Below are 17,086 nucleotides of genomic sequence, written 5' to 3' on the forward strand. Positions count from 1 at the left end.
TCAAATGAAAATGCTGGCCCACAGATGGCTCCAACTTCACCCTGTTCCCTACTTGTATGTCACATAACAATAAAAATGCTTTCAAATGAGCTGATATAGGTTAGGAATCCTTAACCTGTAAATAGCTTGTCAATAAAGCTAGGGAATCCTTAACCTAACCTCGTCAAACCTTGTGAAAAAGAAAAGATAAGATACTGTGAAATAGAGAGGTGAATAAAGGGTAAACCCCAATCTAAGATAGTGAAGATGTTATTACGCTTTGTCATATAATGGTGGAGGCAGTCGGTCCCTTCACCTGAGCACATTCAGTCAGTCCACTCACCTGCGCACACTCAGTCAGCCCTGGAACACTAACTGGTAAGGCAACAGTAATGATTTATAATACCCACACGATGAATGAGAGACTTGTACAACATTGGGGTATCGTTATTACGATGACGCTGAGTCCTCCAGCGGTTATTGCAATTACCTCCTCTTCTACTCTCTCCAGTTTCAACTCCGTCAAGTAACCTTTGTGTTGATTTGATAAAGCGAGCCACTGGCTGGTGAAGCATCATCATTATATAAACACTCAGATGTTGTATATGGGTCTTATTCGTCACTGTCTGGTAAGTTACATGTCATCACATATTTAAGAAACTGTCGGTCTCTATCTGTCTCTGCCTGTAAGCTCTTTTCTCTCTTTTTTTTTTACACATGGTTTGACAAGGTTAAGGATCCCTAGCTTTATTGACAGCTATATTACAGGTTAAGGATTCCTAACTTTATTGGCAAGCTAAGAGCTGTTACCTACATCAGCTCATTTGAAAGCATTTTTATTGTTATGAGACATACAAGTAGGGAACAGGATGAAGTTGGAGCCATCTGTGGGCCAGCATTTTCATTTGATCAACTGACTTTATCTCGTTGACATCATTATGCTGTACGAATGTGTTCCATACTCGAGTCATCCTGGGTATGTATGATCTCAGATGGAGTGATGTTCTGGAGAAGGGTACAGCCAGAGTGAAGTTGCTGCTTTCTGCCCGTCTTGTGGCATAAAAGCTTGTTTCACGCTGTCCTCGAAGTGGATCCAAGTGTGGTATTTTGACAATATTGGCCTTGTACATAACAGTAAGGCCACCCACATCCCTCCTATGTTGAAGGCTCTGCTGAAATGACAGATCTATCCAGGATGGGTCCAGGCGAGAGATGAGACGTCTTGCTCTGTTCTCTACTCTGTCAAGCAGTCGCAGATGAGAGGGGGGGCAGGCAAACCAAGAAAGTGGAGCATACTCAAGGTGTGAGCGTACTTGTGCCTCGTACAGGATCTTGCAACCCCTACTGTCAAGCAGATGCGAGATACGGCGAAGTGCTGTAAGCTTCCTGGCTGCCTTGTTTGCAAGATTTACAACATGGTTCTTCATGGTTAGTTTGGAGTCATATTTCACCCCAAGGATATCAACTTCTTCTCCAGGTGCCAACATCCTCCCATTCATCCTTACTACTGCACCAGCATTACCATCATGGTGCCTAGAGACGATCATCATTTGCGTTTTCTCAGGTGCAAATGTTACTTGCCATCTATTTCCCCAAGCTGATATAGCTCTCAGCTGGTGATTGATGTAGCTTAGAGCAGCTGGCATTTCTTCTCTTGGATAAGTGAATGTCAGTGTACAGTCGTCTGCATATGCATGTGATTCTGGGATGAGATGAAGAAGGTCGTTGAAGTAGACATTCCATAACAGTGGACCCAGCACGCTTCCTTGTGGAACGCTTGCCCCAATAGGATGCCTTGCTGATTCCGTTCCACTGAGGACTACACTTAGAGATCTACCATGAAGGTAATCACTGAGGAGACATAGCGTAGAGCCTGCAATTCCCAGTGCTTGAAGTTTTGCTAAGAGGCCCTGGTGCCACACCCGGCCGAAAGCGCCAGCAATGTCCAGTGCTACCACACAGCTGACTTTGGATTCATCCAGTGACTGGTGCCACTTGGTGGAGAGGTTTAACAACAGATCAGCAGCAGAGTAACCTTTCCTGAAGCCATATTGACGATCACAAAGTAGTGAGTGGTAGTCAAAAAAATCTGTCATTTGTCTTGAGATTATTGTCTCAAGGATCTTACCAGTGATTGACAGGAGTGACACTGGTCTGTAGTTGCTGATTTCTGCTCTGCTCTTCTTTTTGTGAACAGGGACTACATTTGCCTCTTTCCATAGAGAGGGCCATTTACACTGTACTAGGCAGTGCTGAAAGATGCGAGTTAGAGGTGCTGCTAGCTGGTCTGCACATCTTCTCAACAATCTTGGGCTCAACTTGTCTGGGCCCACAGCCTTTTCTTGGTCAAGTGATTTAAGAAGGAAATGCACCTCCTCCTGCCTTATTGTCACCACTGACAGTTTTGACACAGTTCTTGCAGCTAGCCAAGGAGGGTCCCTTGCTGGATCAGGAACTTGCATTTTGGTAGCAAAGTGTTCAGCAAAGAGGTCCGCCTTCTCTTGACTACTAGTAGAGGTGGTCCCATCCTGTCGATTTAGAGGTGGAATAAGTTCATCAGGCAGATAACCTTGTCTGTCCTTGACCAGGGACCACCAGGTTTTAGAGCCTACCCTACCTGATGCTAACTTTCTTTTAGTGTCCACCTCCCATTTAGCAATGGCCCACTTTTGAACATCACCCATATGCCTACAGGCTTGCATGTGCAAGTTCCTGTTATAGGTGGTAGGATGTCTCTTATACCTTCGCCATGCTTTGTACTTAGCAGTAGCAGCCTCTCTACAACGAAAGCCAAACCAAGGCTGATCTGTAGGCTTTGTCACATATTGCCGGTGAGGAATGTGTTCTTGTTGCAGATTAAGGATGTGTCCAGTGAAGGCTTTCACTTGGTTGTCAACATCCCCCTGGAGAAGAGCATTCCAGTCGGTGGTGGCGAGCTCAGAGCAAAGGGCTGGCCAATTACCTCTTTCCCATAGCCAGGTTGTGCGTGTGGACTCCTCACCTCGTTCTGTTGGGATTTTAAGTGTGGTAAAAACAGCCTTGTGGTCAGACGATCCAACGTAGCCGAGGGGTTGACAAGTGACTATGCCTTCTGGCAGATCACTCACTACTGGGTCAAGGGAGGAGCCAGAGATATGAGTAGGGAAATCAACAAAGTTTCTCATGTCAAACACTGCAAGAAGGTCATCAAAGTCCCTCTGTATAAGGTGCTGGTTGAGGTCACCAACAATTATAATATGTTGACAGTTGTGTTGTAGCAGAAGGGAGTCAATATTTTCCATTAGGAAGTTGATAGGGTCTGCGTGTTGCCACTGAGGTCTGTACATTGCACATGCTAGTACAGAGGTACTAGTGTTTATACAGAGCTTGAAGAACATCATTTCAAGATGTGTAGGGGTGGCAACATCTATGTGCTGGGCATGAACACTTTTAGAGAAGCACACAGCAACACCACCTCCTTGCCCTTGCCTGTCTCTTCTCATCCATGAGGTGTAGCCAGAAATTCTTGCAAAATTTTCTGGAGTCCTGTCATCCAAAAATGTTTCAACAACAGCTATCATGTCGGGACTTCGAGTGTTCACAAAACTATGTGTGAGCTCTCCAACATTAGTAATGAAACCTCTAATGTTGGCCGACAGGATGCTGATAGACTGGCTCCTCATGATGAAGTGGTCAGCTTGAGGTGGTGGGTGTGTAGGGAATGTAAGGTGCCTGCCCTTGAGAGAGGTAGGGTACTGAGGCAGCTGCAGGGATGTAGGTCTGTGGTCTTGTATAAGGCCCAATCCCACCTGCTGGGCTGGGATAGGAGTAGCTAAGTGGGTGACGTGTGAGAGTGTTCACCAATTCAGAGATCCTGCTGGTTTGTTCTGAGAACAGGTCTCTAAACAGGTGGCCCTGTCTGTCAAGTTCCTTTTTCTTCCGACACTGGTGCTCCTTATGTCCTTTCTTGTAGCAGTAATTACACCTGGTATCTCGCAGGCAGTTGTTGGCAGAGTGCCCCTTCCGGTGACAGCGAGAGCACAGCCTAGGTGCCTGGGAGGGTGGACTAGGATTTGTTGCACCTCCTGTGTTTCGCAGATTTGTCCTCAGATTCTGCCGCTGGAACTGTGTTAGTGGAGGGTGAGACGGCTGTAGATGTCTTCCTCCTCCACGTCCTCCTCCACGTCCTCTGCCCCGTCCTCTACCAGTTCTGACAGATGTGTCCCTGCTGTTCGTACTTCGGCGCAGTAGGTGATCAGGTGCAGTGATAGTTCCCTGATCACTAACTGCACCGTTCTCTGGTGGAGAAACTCCTGGCTCAGAACTTGCTGTCGAAGCACTACTACCAGATTCTAGAATAGTATCGGCAGGTGTGCTGACAGGTGTAGGATCAGAGATGGTATGTGCACTGTCAAGTAGACTGGCAGTGGCTGAAGCAGAGATGTCAGGTGTAGGAGAATTAACAGATCCAAGGCTTCCCTCGTTGCTGGGAAGAGGATTTGTTCCCTCTGTGGTGGTCAGAGGAATTGTGTTAGAATTCCCAAAGGTAGTGTTTTGAACTCTGTCAGTCTGTGGGACCTTGGCGATGACAGAATTCCACCAGTTGTTTACCCCTGAGTTAAGCTCAGTGTGGGACTTCCAGTCTTTGTCAATAATGTCGCCATCAGCTGAGCAGCTTACGTCACTTGATGCAGGCTTGCACTGGCCTTCTACAATAGCTTGTAGGTTATCTAATGATTTGAGGAGCTCATGAAGTGCTTCCCTGTGATGGATTATCTTAGCTGCAACTTTACAACACAGCCCAAGAGGGCAGTCTTGATCTTTGGACAGGAGTCCCTGAGGTAGGACTTCTGAACCTTCCTCCTGTAGCTCCAGGCTTGTATCCACATATACCACAGGATTATGGATATCCTTAAATTTTCTGAAATTTTCAACCTGGCTGCAACAAAATTCTCCTTCTGGAATGCAATCTGTGTGGCAGTAGTTGGAACAAGTAGGTTCCTTACATCTAAGAAGAATTTTGTCCCTTGTGGTATACCCACAAACACTGCAGTAACTACTGGGACAATAGCCAGATAGCGTAGATAATCTTGCTATTTTGCGGTGTGAAGTCATCTCTCTCTCTCTCTCTTTCTCTCTCTCTCTCTCTCTCTCTCTCTCTCTCTCTCTCTCTCTCTCTCTCTCTCTCTCTCTCTCTCTCTCTCTCTCTATCTATCTATCTATCTATCTATCTATCTATCTATCTATCTATCTATCTATCTATCTATCTCTCTATCTCTCTTTGTCTCTCTAAGAGGTTTCAGGTCGACACAAATCAACTATCTTCCCGGAGGTATCAGATCTTTCGGTTTTGTCTCCGTCTCTGTGCCTATTTCTGTATCTGTTTCTGTCTCCATAGCCATGTTTCTGTTTTCGTTTCTCTGTCTCTTCCTGGCTTAAGGTTTCCATAACTATAATTATCTTTTTCTTTCCGTGCCTATGTATATTGTCATACATACTCTGTCTTTATACATAATCTGCCTCCACATCTACTTTATATACTCCGGATCAGGTCACCGTTCCTGCTTCTTAGTTTTATATATTCCTATATACCTGTTTATTTTGACTTCGTTTGACATTTCTGTCTTTGTCTTTGAGGTCTCGACTTCGCTTCTAGTCTGGTATCCCTGACTGGGCATCTATCGGCTTCAAATTTTTCAACGCTTGTTTACCAAACAAGAGAAATTGTTAATGGTAAGCAGATCATCCCAATATTCTTGGAATGGATCTGACTACTTTTAAACGAATATTCTGATTGACTTTAAATTTTCAACACTAATGTATCTTACTAAGATGTTGATGAAATGCGTAAGTGTCTATTGTCAATTTTATGTGGAATTAGGTGGTTTTTTTTTCCTGTTAAATCACGTAGTATATAAACCATACCAAGGGCGGGGATAGAACCCACGATCAGAGAGTCTCAAAACTCCAGACCGTCGCGTTAGCCACTAGACCAGCTGGAGTCTTGAGACTCTCTGATCGCGATTCTATCCCCGCCCGTGGCATGGTTTGTTTGCAATCGTGTCATTACGATTTCGTGAGTCACGTAGTATATATATAATTGGTCTTGCCTCTTTTGAACTCTTCCATGTTTTAATACAGAAGTTTAGGGGTTCTTAACCTTTTTACGATTACGGACTCCAATGGAGTGCCCAACACGTTGCTACAGCCCCGTCACCAGACTGTGTAAATCATCCCCACCATCACCAGTCCTATAAAGTACCAGTATGGCTGCAAAAGATATCAATAGCTTGGTTTTTACTTTACATATGGATAGCCAGCAATACAGCAGCTGATAGTATATTCTAATTTAACAACAGATTATTTTTAAAATGTTCATAGATGGAGTCCCATATCCCATTATTTGGTTCCAATACCACCATGGGGTATGGATACCTCCAGTTAACAACCCCTGCTTTAAAAACTTTAGCAGTGATCTCTATGTTGGAGAATGATTTGAATTGTTATTGGACTTTGCAAGTGTTAATTTGCTTATAAGAAGAAAACATGTAAGAAAGAGATTAAACACTATCAGAGACTTTTCCCTTACACGATGCTTAATATTCTGGACAACTACGAAATACTGAGAAATGAAATAAAATAATGGGTCCCATGTTATTTATGTGCTGCATGTGGAGGAGAGAGCTAAGTGAAAGCTGTGCCTGTTGGTCACGATGAACCGTAAGAGAATATCAGAAATCATGAAACTGCCAGAATTCTCTGTGATGGTGCTGGCAGTGGGAATAAGAGTAGATACTAAACTGCGGCGCGCAGGGCTGGAGTCCTTGAAGTTCGTGAAATGGATGAAGGGACTTGTATAAATCGTCTCTGTGACGAGTACGTCATTCCAAGCCTCTAAAAGTCTTCTCTACGTACATAGTTGTCGCATCTTCTATATGAATGGTATAGATGTCAACACTGGTTTCCTTAAGTTGTTTGTTTCTCAGTGCTACCAAGTTTTTGATAATGATAAATGCGATGTTGGCTATACTTGGCAAAAAGGCTAGAGATGTCCAACACTTCGTTGACCGGAGGTACTAAGTCGTCTGCTCACCAGACAGATACATATGTAACTATCTTTTTTTGTTTTGACAGACAGGATGTTTGAGTGGAAGGGAATGTTAGCAGGATGGGAGAGCACTATTCTCTTCGTCCTCCTCCTCTTCCTCCTCATAGTCTTATTCGCTCCAGGAAGACGACCTCCAAATTTTCCTCCAGGTAAGAATTAATGGAACCAGTTGCCATGTAGAGTCATTGAAACTAACTCTTTGGGTAGCTTTAAAAACATTAAATACATGAATGGGAAACCCTGAGTGTGAGAAGGACCTACCTAGCATGGGGCAGTAGACCTGCTGTAGTGTTTCTGTATATTCTTGTTCCTACGTTCTTAAGACACAGGTAAATAATTTGATAAATAGGTGGGTAGGTATAAACACGATTAAGAGATTCGTAACACACACACACACACACACACACACACACACACACACACACACACACACACACACAAACACATTCCTATGCTGTGATGTAGGTCTGTAGTGGTAACAATAGCAAGGAAATGTTAACTACCAATGCTACAGCTCAACCTGGAAGTTTTTCTTCTAATAACTGTGCTAATGTTACTTACTGTAATAATCCCACAGCCCAGTGGAAGGTTTTGCCTTGATTGAAATCAACTAGGTTAGTTTTCTTATAAAGGTGTGAAGTGTTGCCCATCTACTGCCTCTAACGTATAGTTTATATCCTTACTGAAATTGTGCGTCCCTACACCTTTTCCAGCTCTGTTTGTCTTGTGTACGTTGTACTGTATATAGGTTTGACCACAGAGTGATCACTCCTGATTACCTCCCACTTCCCAGACGTTGTGTGACGCCCCTACGGGTTTAGCAGTTACCTATTAAGATAATAATAATAATAATAATCATAATCATAATAATAATAATAATAATAATAATAATAATAATAATAATAATAATAATGACAATAATAATAATGTTATTTCAGGCTTGCCGATGTTACCATTACTGGGGTCCCTGCTACACATGCAAGGTATATCGCTAAGGGGTTTACTACGCAAACTTAAGAAAGAGTATGGCAACATGGCAAGCTTTGGCGTCTTTGGCACCGGGTATGGCACTCAAGACAGTATGGTACTTCTTTGCCGATCGTCTGTCACCATCCCTCTCTTGCCCTATCCGTCCGTCTGTTCGTCTGTCTGCCTATTTGTCTGTCTGTCTGGGTTCATGACTATGTTTTAGTTACTTTCCATGTCTGTGTGAAATCTTAATGTATGTATGTCTGTTTATTTGAGTGTTTATGAGTGTGTATCAGTAAGAATGTGTCTGTGAGTCAGTCTGTTTCTGCCTGTAAGAAAATATCTTGCGTGATAGTTTGTGTCTGTTTGTTTGTCTGTTTTTATGTCTGTTTGTGGAACTTGTGGATTAGGAAAAACATAAATTGTTTTACCAAATACTTCTGTTACTTGGGAAGATTTTGATATATGATAGACTATAGCAACATATTGGATAACTTTTACTAACAGATAAGGTATCTGATGATGCCCTTTGGTAACACCGAAAATAGTCTTTGGTAGAAAGTAGCTCAAAGTTATCTTCCATAAGAGAGAGAGAGAGAGAGAGAGAGAGAGAGAGAGAGAGAGAGAGAGAGAGAGAGAGAGAGAGAGAGAGAGAGAGAGAGAGAGAGAGAGAGAGAGAGAGAGGCTATAGAAGAAATGAAATCGTATTTCTGAGGACTGAGTGGTGATTCCTCCCACAGGGTGGTGTTGGTCAGCAAGATGTCCATAATAAAGGAAGTCTACTCACACAAGGCGTCTGCAGGCCGACCGCCGATGATCTTGGGTGCCACAAGAAACTACTTACTGAGCGACGGGAAAGAAGGTGATTTGGGTAAGTAACTCCCCCACCCAAGTCCTAACACACACATACACACAAACGTACTTGAAGGTAGAAGTTGTATGTATACCGACAACATAGTGTGGATGGAGGGACAAGTGCAGGCACTCATGACATCTTTATTGTTTTCGGTGCTGGGATCTTGGTCACTGTAAATGATACAAGAGAGTGAAAATGTAAGTCACTGGTGATGGTCAGGTGAAAACCTAAGATCATTTAACTATGTTACGGGATTATGTACCAGAACCATGCGTGTCGGAGAATAGAGATGATATATTTATATGCCCTTTCTGCTGTGGTTTATAGAAGTAGAAATTGAGAAGGCTTCAGTAAAGTGGCTCTTACCTGCATCCATTTTGTGTTCTTCGAAAATATTTTCAGCGTTGTTCCAGTACTGTTGTCCTTTGTATGATACGAGAGTTACTGGTATCGTCTCGGATGCAAGCATTTCTGTGTCGAAAGATTATCTCCGTTTCTCCTACATAAATCTTGTCGCATCCCCTACAAGGTATGAGATAGTCCTCCTTCACTGTTACGTGTGCCATGGTAGCTACACTGATGTTGCTTCTAGGAAGGACTTTCAGGGTGTTATTTATGAACGTTTGCATTCTTGCATAAATTAGGGAGGGAAGTGTAAGTAGGTGAAGGCACGAGAGGTGCCACACTTCAAAATGGCCACACTTCTTCTGGTGTGAGTGTCTTGTTGATTGGTGGCGTGTATCTCTGTGTATATATGCTGAGATAATTTACTTTTGTGTAGTCGACAGGCTTTAAACCTAACTAATCAACCATTCGGTGTTTTGTACAAGCTCTCTACCATTCTATAACTTTCCAAGTCTTGAATTGCTCCATTCAAGCTGGAAAATATAAGTATCAGTTGTTATACAAGCTTAATAAGCTCACACCCAGCTTGGATTGTTTGTTAGATTTAAAGACTGTCGACTATATCAGGGTCATTAAAGCTACTTTTCATTTGTATATCAATAGTCAAGGATATTTTAATCCCCAAAATAAGAATAAAAATAAGCACTCTGTGTATATACACTAAAAAATACACACCCGTCGGTGTATATACCTTTGCTCATACTCACCTTCTTCAGGCCTTCTTGGAGGCACCGGCCCCCACTGGGTAGAACTGCGCAGGTTCCTACTGCGCCATCTGCGGGACTTCGGGATTGGCAAGACCAGCTGCGAACCCATGATCAGGGCCGAGGTGGAAGAGCTGCTGGAGCACATCAAGAACCAGAATGGTCAACCCATCGTCATGGAGGTGAGGTGGAGGTGGTGGTGGTGATGGTGGTGGTGATGTTGGTGGTGGTGGTGGTGGTGGTGGTGGTGATAGTGGTGCTGGTGGTGGTGATAGTGGTGGTGATGATGATGGTGGTGGTGGCGATGGTGATGTTGGTTGTGGTGGTGGTAACAGTGGTGGTGGTGATGATGGTGATGGTGGTGGTGGTGGTGATAGTGGTGGAGATGGTGGTGATAGTGGTGGTATTTTTTCATTGACAGTGATGTAAAATATTTTATATATGAACCAAACCTAACTTAGAAACCTAACCTAACTTAACTTAAACTAGCTTAATGTTTTCTAGCTAAATTCTGCTATGTACAGAAAAGGTCAGTTTAAATTTATTTAATATTACTTCAAATCATATATATATATATATATATATATATATATATATATATATATATATATATATATATATATATATATATATATATATATATATATATATATATATATATATATATATATATATATATATATATATATATTTCTATGTATATATATATATATATATATATATATTTCTATGTATATATATATATATATATATATATATATATATATATATATATTTCTATGTATATATATATATATATATATATATATATATATATATATATATATATATATATATATATATATATATATTTCGTGCCGAATATGTAAAACTGGTCAATTAGCAAGAACTCATTTAAAATTAAGTCCTTTCTAAAAATTTCTCTTATACGTTTAAAGATATATATTTTTTCATTATGTTAATGTGAAAAAATTTAATTTTGCTCCAAAAGAATCTTAGAAAACTTACCTAACCTTATTATAACAAGAACAATTTATTTTAGCCTAACCCAACTAAATATATTTCAGATTTGTTGACAATAATTTAATACTAAACAAACACAGTGAAATATTTTTTTCTTCGTTAGGTTCAGAATGATTTTGGCGAAATTGCTGCATACACAAATTTTCACTTGTCTTATATGGCAAGATGAACGTTGCTATTTAAGCCAAGATCGCAAGTTCTGCATATTCGGCACGACATATATATATATATATATATATATATATATATATATATATATATATATATATATATATATATATATATATATATATATATATATATATATATATATATATATATATATATATATATATATATGCAAAACAACCACTCTGAAAGAATAGAGAAATTCCAAGCACTTTCGTGACTACTCGCATTATCAAGGAACTATGAAAGTAAAGCATCCAAGGAAGCTATATAAGGGGTCTGGCCAGCCCCTCACTATCAGATCCCACAACGGTTAAACACCTGACGCGCGCCGACCCAACTTGGATAGGTCCTTCGCACAACTCACCCACAAACTATTCTACCCAAGAAATTTTAAAAATTATTATTTGTCCAGTGTATTATTAAATTCTTCCCAAATTCTATTAATTATAAATGGATCTAATTTATATAAACCAAAGGAAATATTCATATTATTGCCAAAACTGCTTTTTATGAAACAAGATTCAATTATATCCCTGTCGACCATGGACTTGCTTGATACTACTTTCTCAACTTTTTGAAAATCAATTGGATGGTTAAAATCTCTTACATGAATAAATAGAGCATTGGAATCTTGTCCAGTTCTAATGCTATATTTATGTTGTTTTAATCTTAGTTCGAGATTTTTACCAGTTTGACCGTAATAAACTTTATCGCAAATTTTACAAGGAATCTTATAGACACATCCATCAGCATTTTGGGGGGAATTCTTTATCAAAGGTTTTTTTTACTGTATCAAGATTTTTGAATACAACTTTAATATTAAAATTCTTAAGAAGAGAAGGCATATCAACCAAGTTTTCATGGTAAGGGAGAACCAACATATTTTTAGTTGAATAAGGCTGGTTGTCCCTTTTTGGATTGTAAAAAGTATTTCTAGCAACTTTAAAAGATTTATCAATTACATTTCTTGGGTATTTTAAATCATTACCTATTTCATAAATTTTGGATATTTCCTCATCTATGAACTCAGGACTACAAATTCGTAAAGCTCTCAAAAACATTGATGAGAAAACAGAGTTTGACTATCTTGATGCGAGGAATAATAGTGGACATAGGAACAGTTATTTGTAGGTTTTCTGTAAATTTTAAATTTGAATTCATTATTACCCTTAATAATTAAAACATCTAGAAAAGGCAATGAGTTATTTTCTTCAAACTCAACAGTAAAGTTTATAGAATGGGCTAAGCTAAATGGGTCAGATATGTTGATGATATTTTGTGTCTTATGCCCAAAAATGTAGATATACACCATTTCCTTGGAAAATTAAATAGCTTAGCCCATTCTATAAACTTTACTGTTGACTTTGAAGAAAATAACTCATTGCCTTTTCTAGATGTTTTAATTATTAAGGGTAATAATGAATTCAAATTTAAAATTTACAGAAAACCTACAAATAACTGTTCCTATGTCCACTATTATTCCTCGCATCAAGATAGAGTCAAACTGTCTGTTTTCTCATCAATGTTTTTGAGAGCTTTACGAATTTGTAGTCCTGAGTTCATAGATGAGGAAATATCCAAAATTTATGAAATAGGTAATGATTTAAAATACCCAAGAAATGTAATTGATAAATCTTTTAAAGTTGCTAGAAATACTTTTTACAATCCAAAAAGTGACAACCAGCCTTATTCAACTAAAAATATGTTGGTTCTCCCTTACCATGAAAACTTGGTTGATATGCCTTCTCTTCTTAAGAATTTTAATATTAAAGTTGTATTCAAAAATCTTGATACAGTAAAAAAAAACCTTTGATAAAGAATTCCCCCCAAAATGCTGATGGATGTGTCTATAAGATTCCTTGTAAAATTTGCGATAAAGTTTATTACGGTCAAACTGGTAAAAATCTCGAACTAAGATTAAAACAACATAAATATAGCATTACAACTGGACAAGATTCCAATGCTCTATTTATTCATGTAAGAGATTTTAACCATCCAATTGATTTTCAAAAAGTTGAGAAAGTAGTATCAAGCAAGTCCATGGTCGACAGGAATATAATTGAATCTTGTTTCATATAAAGCAGTTTTGACAATAATATGAATATTTCCTTTGGTTTATATAAATTAGATCCATTTATAATTAATAGAATTTGGGAAGAATTTAATAATACACTGGACAAATAACAATTTTTAAATTTTCTTGGGTAGAATAGTTTGTGGGTGAGTTGTGCAAAGGACCTATCCAAGTTGGGTCGGCGCGCGTCAGGTGTTTAACCGTTGTGGGATCTGATAGTGAGGGGCTGGCCAGACCCCTTATATAGCTTCCTTGGATGCTTTACTTTCATAGTTCCTTGATAATGTGAGTAGTCACGAAAGCGCTTGGAATTTCTCTATTTTTTCAGAGTGGTTGTTTTGCATATTCTGAAATCACCTGTTTACTGTGATCTTATTGCATATATATATATATATATATATATATATATATATATATATATATATATATATATATATATATATATATATATATATATATATATATATATATATATATATATATATATATATATGTCGTGCCGAATATGTAAAACTGGTCAATTAGCAAGAACTCATTTAAAATTAAGTCCTTTCTGAAATTTTTTCTTATACGTTTAAAGATATATCTTTTTCATTAGTGTTAATGTAAAAATTTTTAATTTTGCACCAAAAGAATCTTAGAAAACTTACCTAACCTTATTATAACAAGAACAATTTATTTTAGCCTAACCCAACTATATATATTTTAGATTGGATTACAATAATTTAATACTAAACAAACACAGTGAAATATTTTTTTTCAGTTAGGTTCAGAATGATTTTGGCGAAATTATTGCATTCACAAATTTTCACTTGTCCTATATGGCAAGATGAGCGTTGCTATTTAAGCCAAGATCGCAAGTTCTGCCTATTCGGCACGATATATATATATATATATATATATATATATATATATATATATATATATATATATATATATATATATACAAACACTGATCTCTGGCTGAAGGAGACTCGAACCTACGAACCTTAGGACAAGGTACGCAGTGCTTTACCAATCTACCCACACTGGACAATACCTTGGCGTGTAGCTAGCGCTACACGTTTGATCCAAGGCAGCCAGCTTTCAGGGAGAAGGCTTACAGCTTTTCATCTCATCCCCTGCATGCATCAGCCTTACTAGAGATTTGAACAATGCAAGGAATTCGCGAGAGCATGCGAAAGCTGCCTGCCTTGGATCAAACGTGTAGCGCAAGCTACACACCAAGGTATTGTCCAGTGTGGGTAGATTGGTAAAGCACTGCGTACCTTGTCCTAAGGTTCGTAGGTTCGAGTCTCCTTCAGCCAGAGATCAGTGTTTGTGTATATTTCGCATGCTCTCGCGAATTCCTTGCATTGTTCAAATCTCTAGTAAGGCTGATGCATGCAGGGGATGAGATTAAAAGCTGTAAGCCTTCTCCCTGAAAGGTGGCTGCCTTGGATCAAAGTCTAGCGCAAGCTAGACTCCAAGGTATTGGTCCAGTGTGGTGAGTTTGGTATAGCACTGCGTACCTTGTTCCAAGGTTCGTAGGTTCGAGTCTCCTTCAGCCAGAGATCAGTGTTTGTGTATATTTCGCATGCTCTCGCGAATTCCTTGTATATATATATATATATATATATATATATATATATATATATATATATATATATATATGTCGTGGCGAATATGTAAAACTGGTCAATTAGCAAGAACTCATTTAAAATTAGATCCATTCTAAAATTTTCTCTTATACTTTTAAAGATATATTTTTTTTCATTCATGTTAATGTAAAACATTTTACTTTTGCACTAAAAGAATCTTAGAAAACTTACCTAATCTTATTATAACAAGAACAATTTATTTTAGCCTAACCCAACTAAATATATTCTAGATTTATTTACAATAATTTAATACTAAACAAACACAATGAAACATATTTTTTTTGTTAGGTTTAGATTGATTTTGGCGAAATTATTGCATACACAAATTTTCTCTTGTCCTATATAGCAAGATGAACGTTGCTATTTAAGCCAAGATCGCAAGTTCTGCCTATTCGGCACAACATATATATATATATACAGGTACATCTTGCTACTTCTACTTACACTTAGGTCACACCACACATACATGTACACGTTTATTTATACACACTCATCTGAGTTTTCTTTGATTTTATCTTAATAGTTCTTGGGCTTATTATTTTTCCTTTTATATCCATGGGGAAGTGGAATAAGAATCTTTCCTCCGTAAGCCATGCGTGTTGTAAAAGTCAACTAAAATGCCGGGAACAATGGGCTAGTAACCCCTTTTCCTGTAAAGATTACTAAAAAGAATAAGAAGAAGAAAATTGTCAAAGTGGGAAGTCTGAATGTGCGTGGTGTTGTGCAAATGATAAGAAAGAGATGATTGTGGATGTTATGAATGAGAAGAAACTGGATGTCCTGGCTTTAAGTGAAACAAAGCTGAAGGGGGTGGGAGAGTTTCAATGGAGAGGAATAAATGGGATTAGGTCAGGGGTTTCAAATAGAGTTAGAGCTAAAGAAGGAGTAGCAATAATGTTGAAGGAAAAGTTATGGCAGGAAAAGAGGGATTATAAATGTATTAATTCAAGGATTATGTGGAGTAAAATAAAGGGTGAATGTGAAAAGTTGGTTATAGTAATTGTATATGCACCTGGAGAAGAGAGAAGTGTAGAGGAGAGAGAGAGATTTTGGGAAATGTTGAGTGAATGCGTGGGGAGTTTTGAACCAAGTGTGAGAGTAATGGTGGTTGGGGATTTCAATGCTAAAGTGGGTAAAAATGTTATGGAGGGAGTAGTCGGTAAATTTGGGGTGCCAGGGGTAAATGTAAATGGGGAGCCTTTAATTGAGCTATGTGTAGAAAGAGGTTTGGTAATAAGTAATACATATTTTATGAAGAAGAGGATAAATAAATATACAAGGTATGATGTAGCACGTAATGAAAGTAGTTTGTTAGATTATGTATTGGTGGATAAAAGGTTGATGGGTAGGCTCCAGGATGTACATGTTTATAGAGGGGCAACTGATATATCGGATCATTATTTAGTTGTAGCTACAGTTAGAGTAAGAGGTAGATGGGAAAAGAGGAAAATGGCAACAACAAGTAAGAGGAAAGTGAAAGTGTATAAACTAAAGGAGGAGGAAGTTCGGGTGAGATATAAGCAACTATTGGCAGAAAGGTGGACTGGTGCAAGTATGAGTAGTGGGGGGGGGGGTTGAAGAGAGTTGGAATAGCTTTAAAAATGCAGTATTAGATTGTGGGGCAGAAGTTTGTGGTTATAGGAGGGTGGGTGCAGGAGGAAAGAGGAGTGATTGGTGGAATGATGAAGTAAAGGCTGTGATAAAAGAGAAAAAGTTAGCTTATGAGAGGTTTTTACAAAGCAGAAGTGTTATAAGAAGAGCAGAGTATATGGAGAGTAAAAGAAAGGTGAAGAGAGTGGTGAGAGAGTGCAAAAGGAGAGCAGATGAAAGAGTGGGAGAGGCACTGTCAAGAAATTTTAATGAAAATAAGAAAAAAAATTTGGAGTGAGTTAAACAAGTTAAGAAAGCCTAGGGAAAGTATGGATTTGTCAGTTAAAAACAGAGTAGGGGAGTTAGTAGATGGGGAGATGGAGGTATTAGGTAGATGACGAGAATATTTTGAGGAACTTTTAAATGTTGAGGAAGAAAGGGAGGCGGTAATTTCATGCACTGGTCAGGGAGGTATACCATCTTTTAGGAGTGAAGAAGAGCAGGATGTGAGTGTGGGGGAGGTGCGTGAGGCATTACGTAGAATGAAAGGGGGTAAAGCAGCTGGAACTGATGGGATCATGACAGAAA

The 17,086-nt window shown here is 38.8% G+C and overlaps 1 protein-coding gene across 2 annotated transcripts in view; it reads left to right on the plus strand.

Moving 5' to 3' along the window:
* The first annotated feature begins 221 nt into the window (after nt 1-221).
* Nucleotides 222-17,086, plus strand: part of LOC128694602 (cytochrome P450 2D14) — a 45,517-nt gene continuing 28,652 nt past the window's right edge. For both annotated transcript variants that reach the window (XM_070095807.1, XM_070095808.1), the window contains exons 1-5: nt 222-357; nt 7,093-7,215; nt 8,005-8,128; nt 8,776-8,906; nt 10,013-10,182. In XM_070095807.1, coding sequence (XP_069951908.1) covers nt 7,098-7,215; nt 8,005-8,128; nt 8,776-8,906; nt 10,013-10,182 — 543 coding nt within the window. In that variant the 5' untranslated portion in view covers nt 222-357; nt 7,093-7,097. The remainder of the gene's footprint in view (nt 358-7,092; nt 7,216-8,004; nt 8,129-8,775; nt 8,907-10,012; nt 10,183-17,086) is intronic.

This window comes from Cherax quadricarinatus, chromosome 51 (genome assembly GCF_038502225.1).
Source record: "Cherax quadricarinatus isolate ZL_2023a chromosome 51, ASM3850222v1, whole genome shotgun sequence".
Taxonomy (NCBI): Eukaryota; Metazoa; Arthropoda; class Malacostraca; order Decapoda; family Parastacidae; genus Cherax; species Cherax quadricarinatus.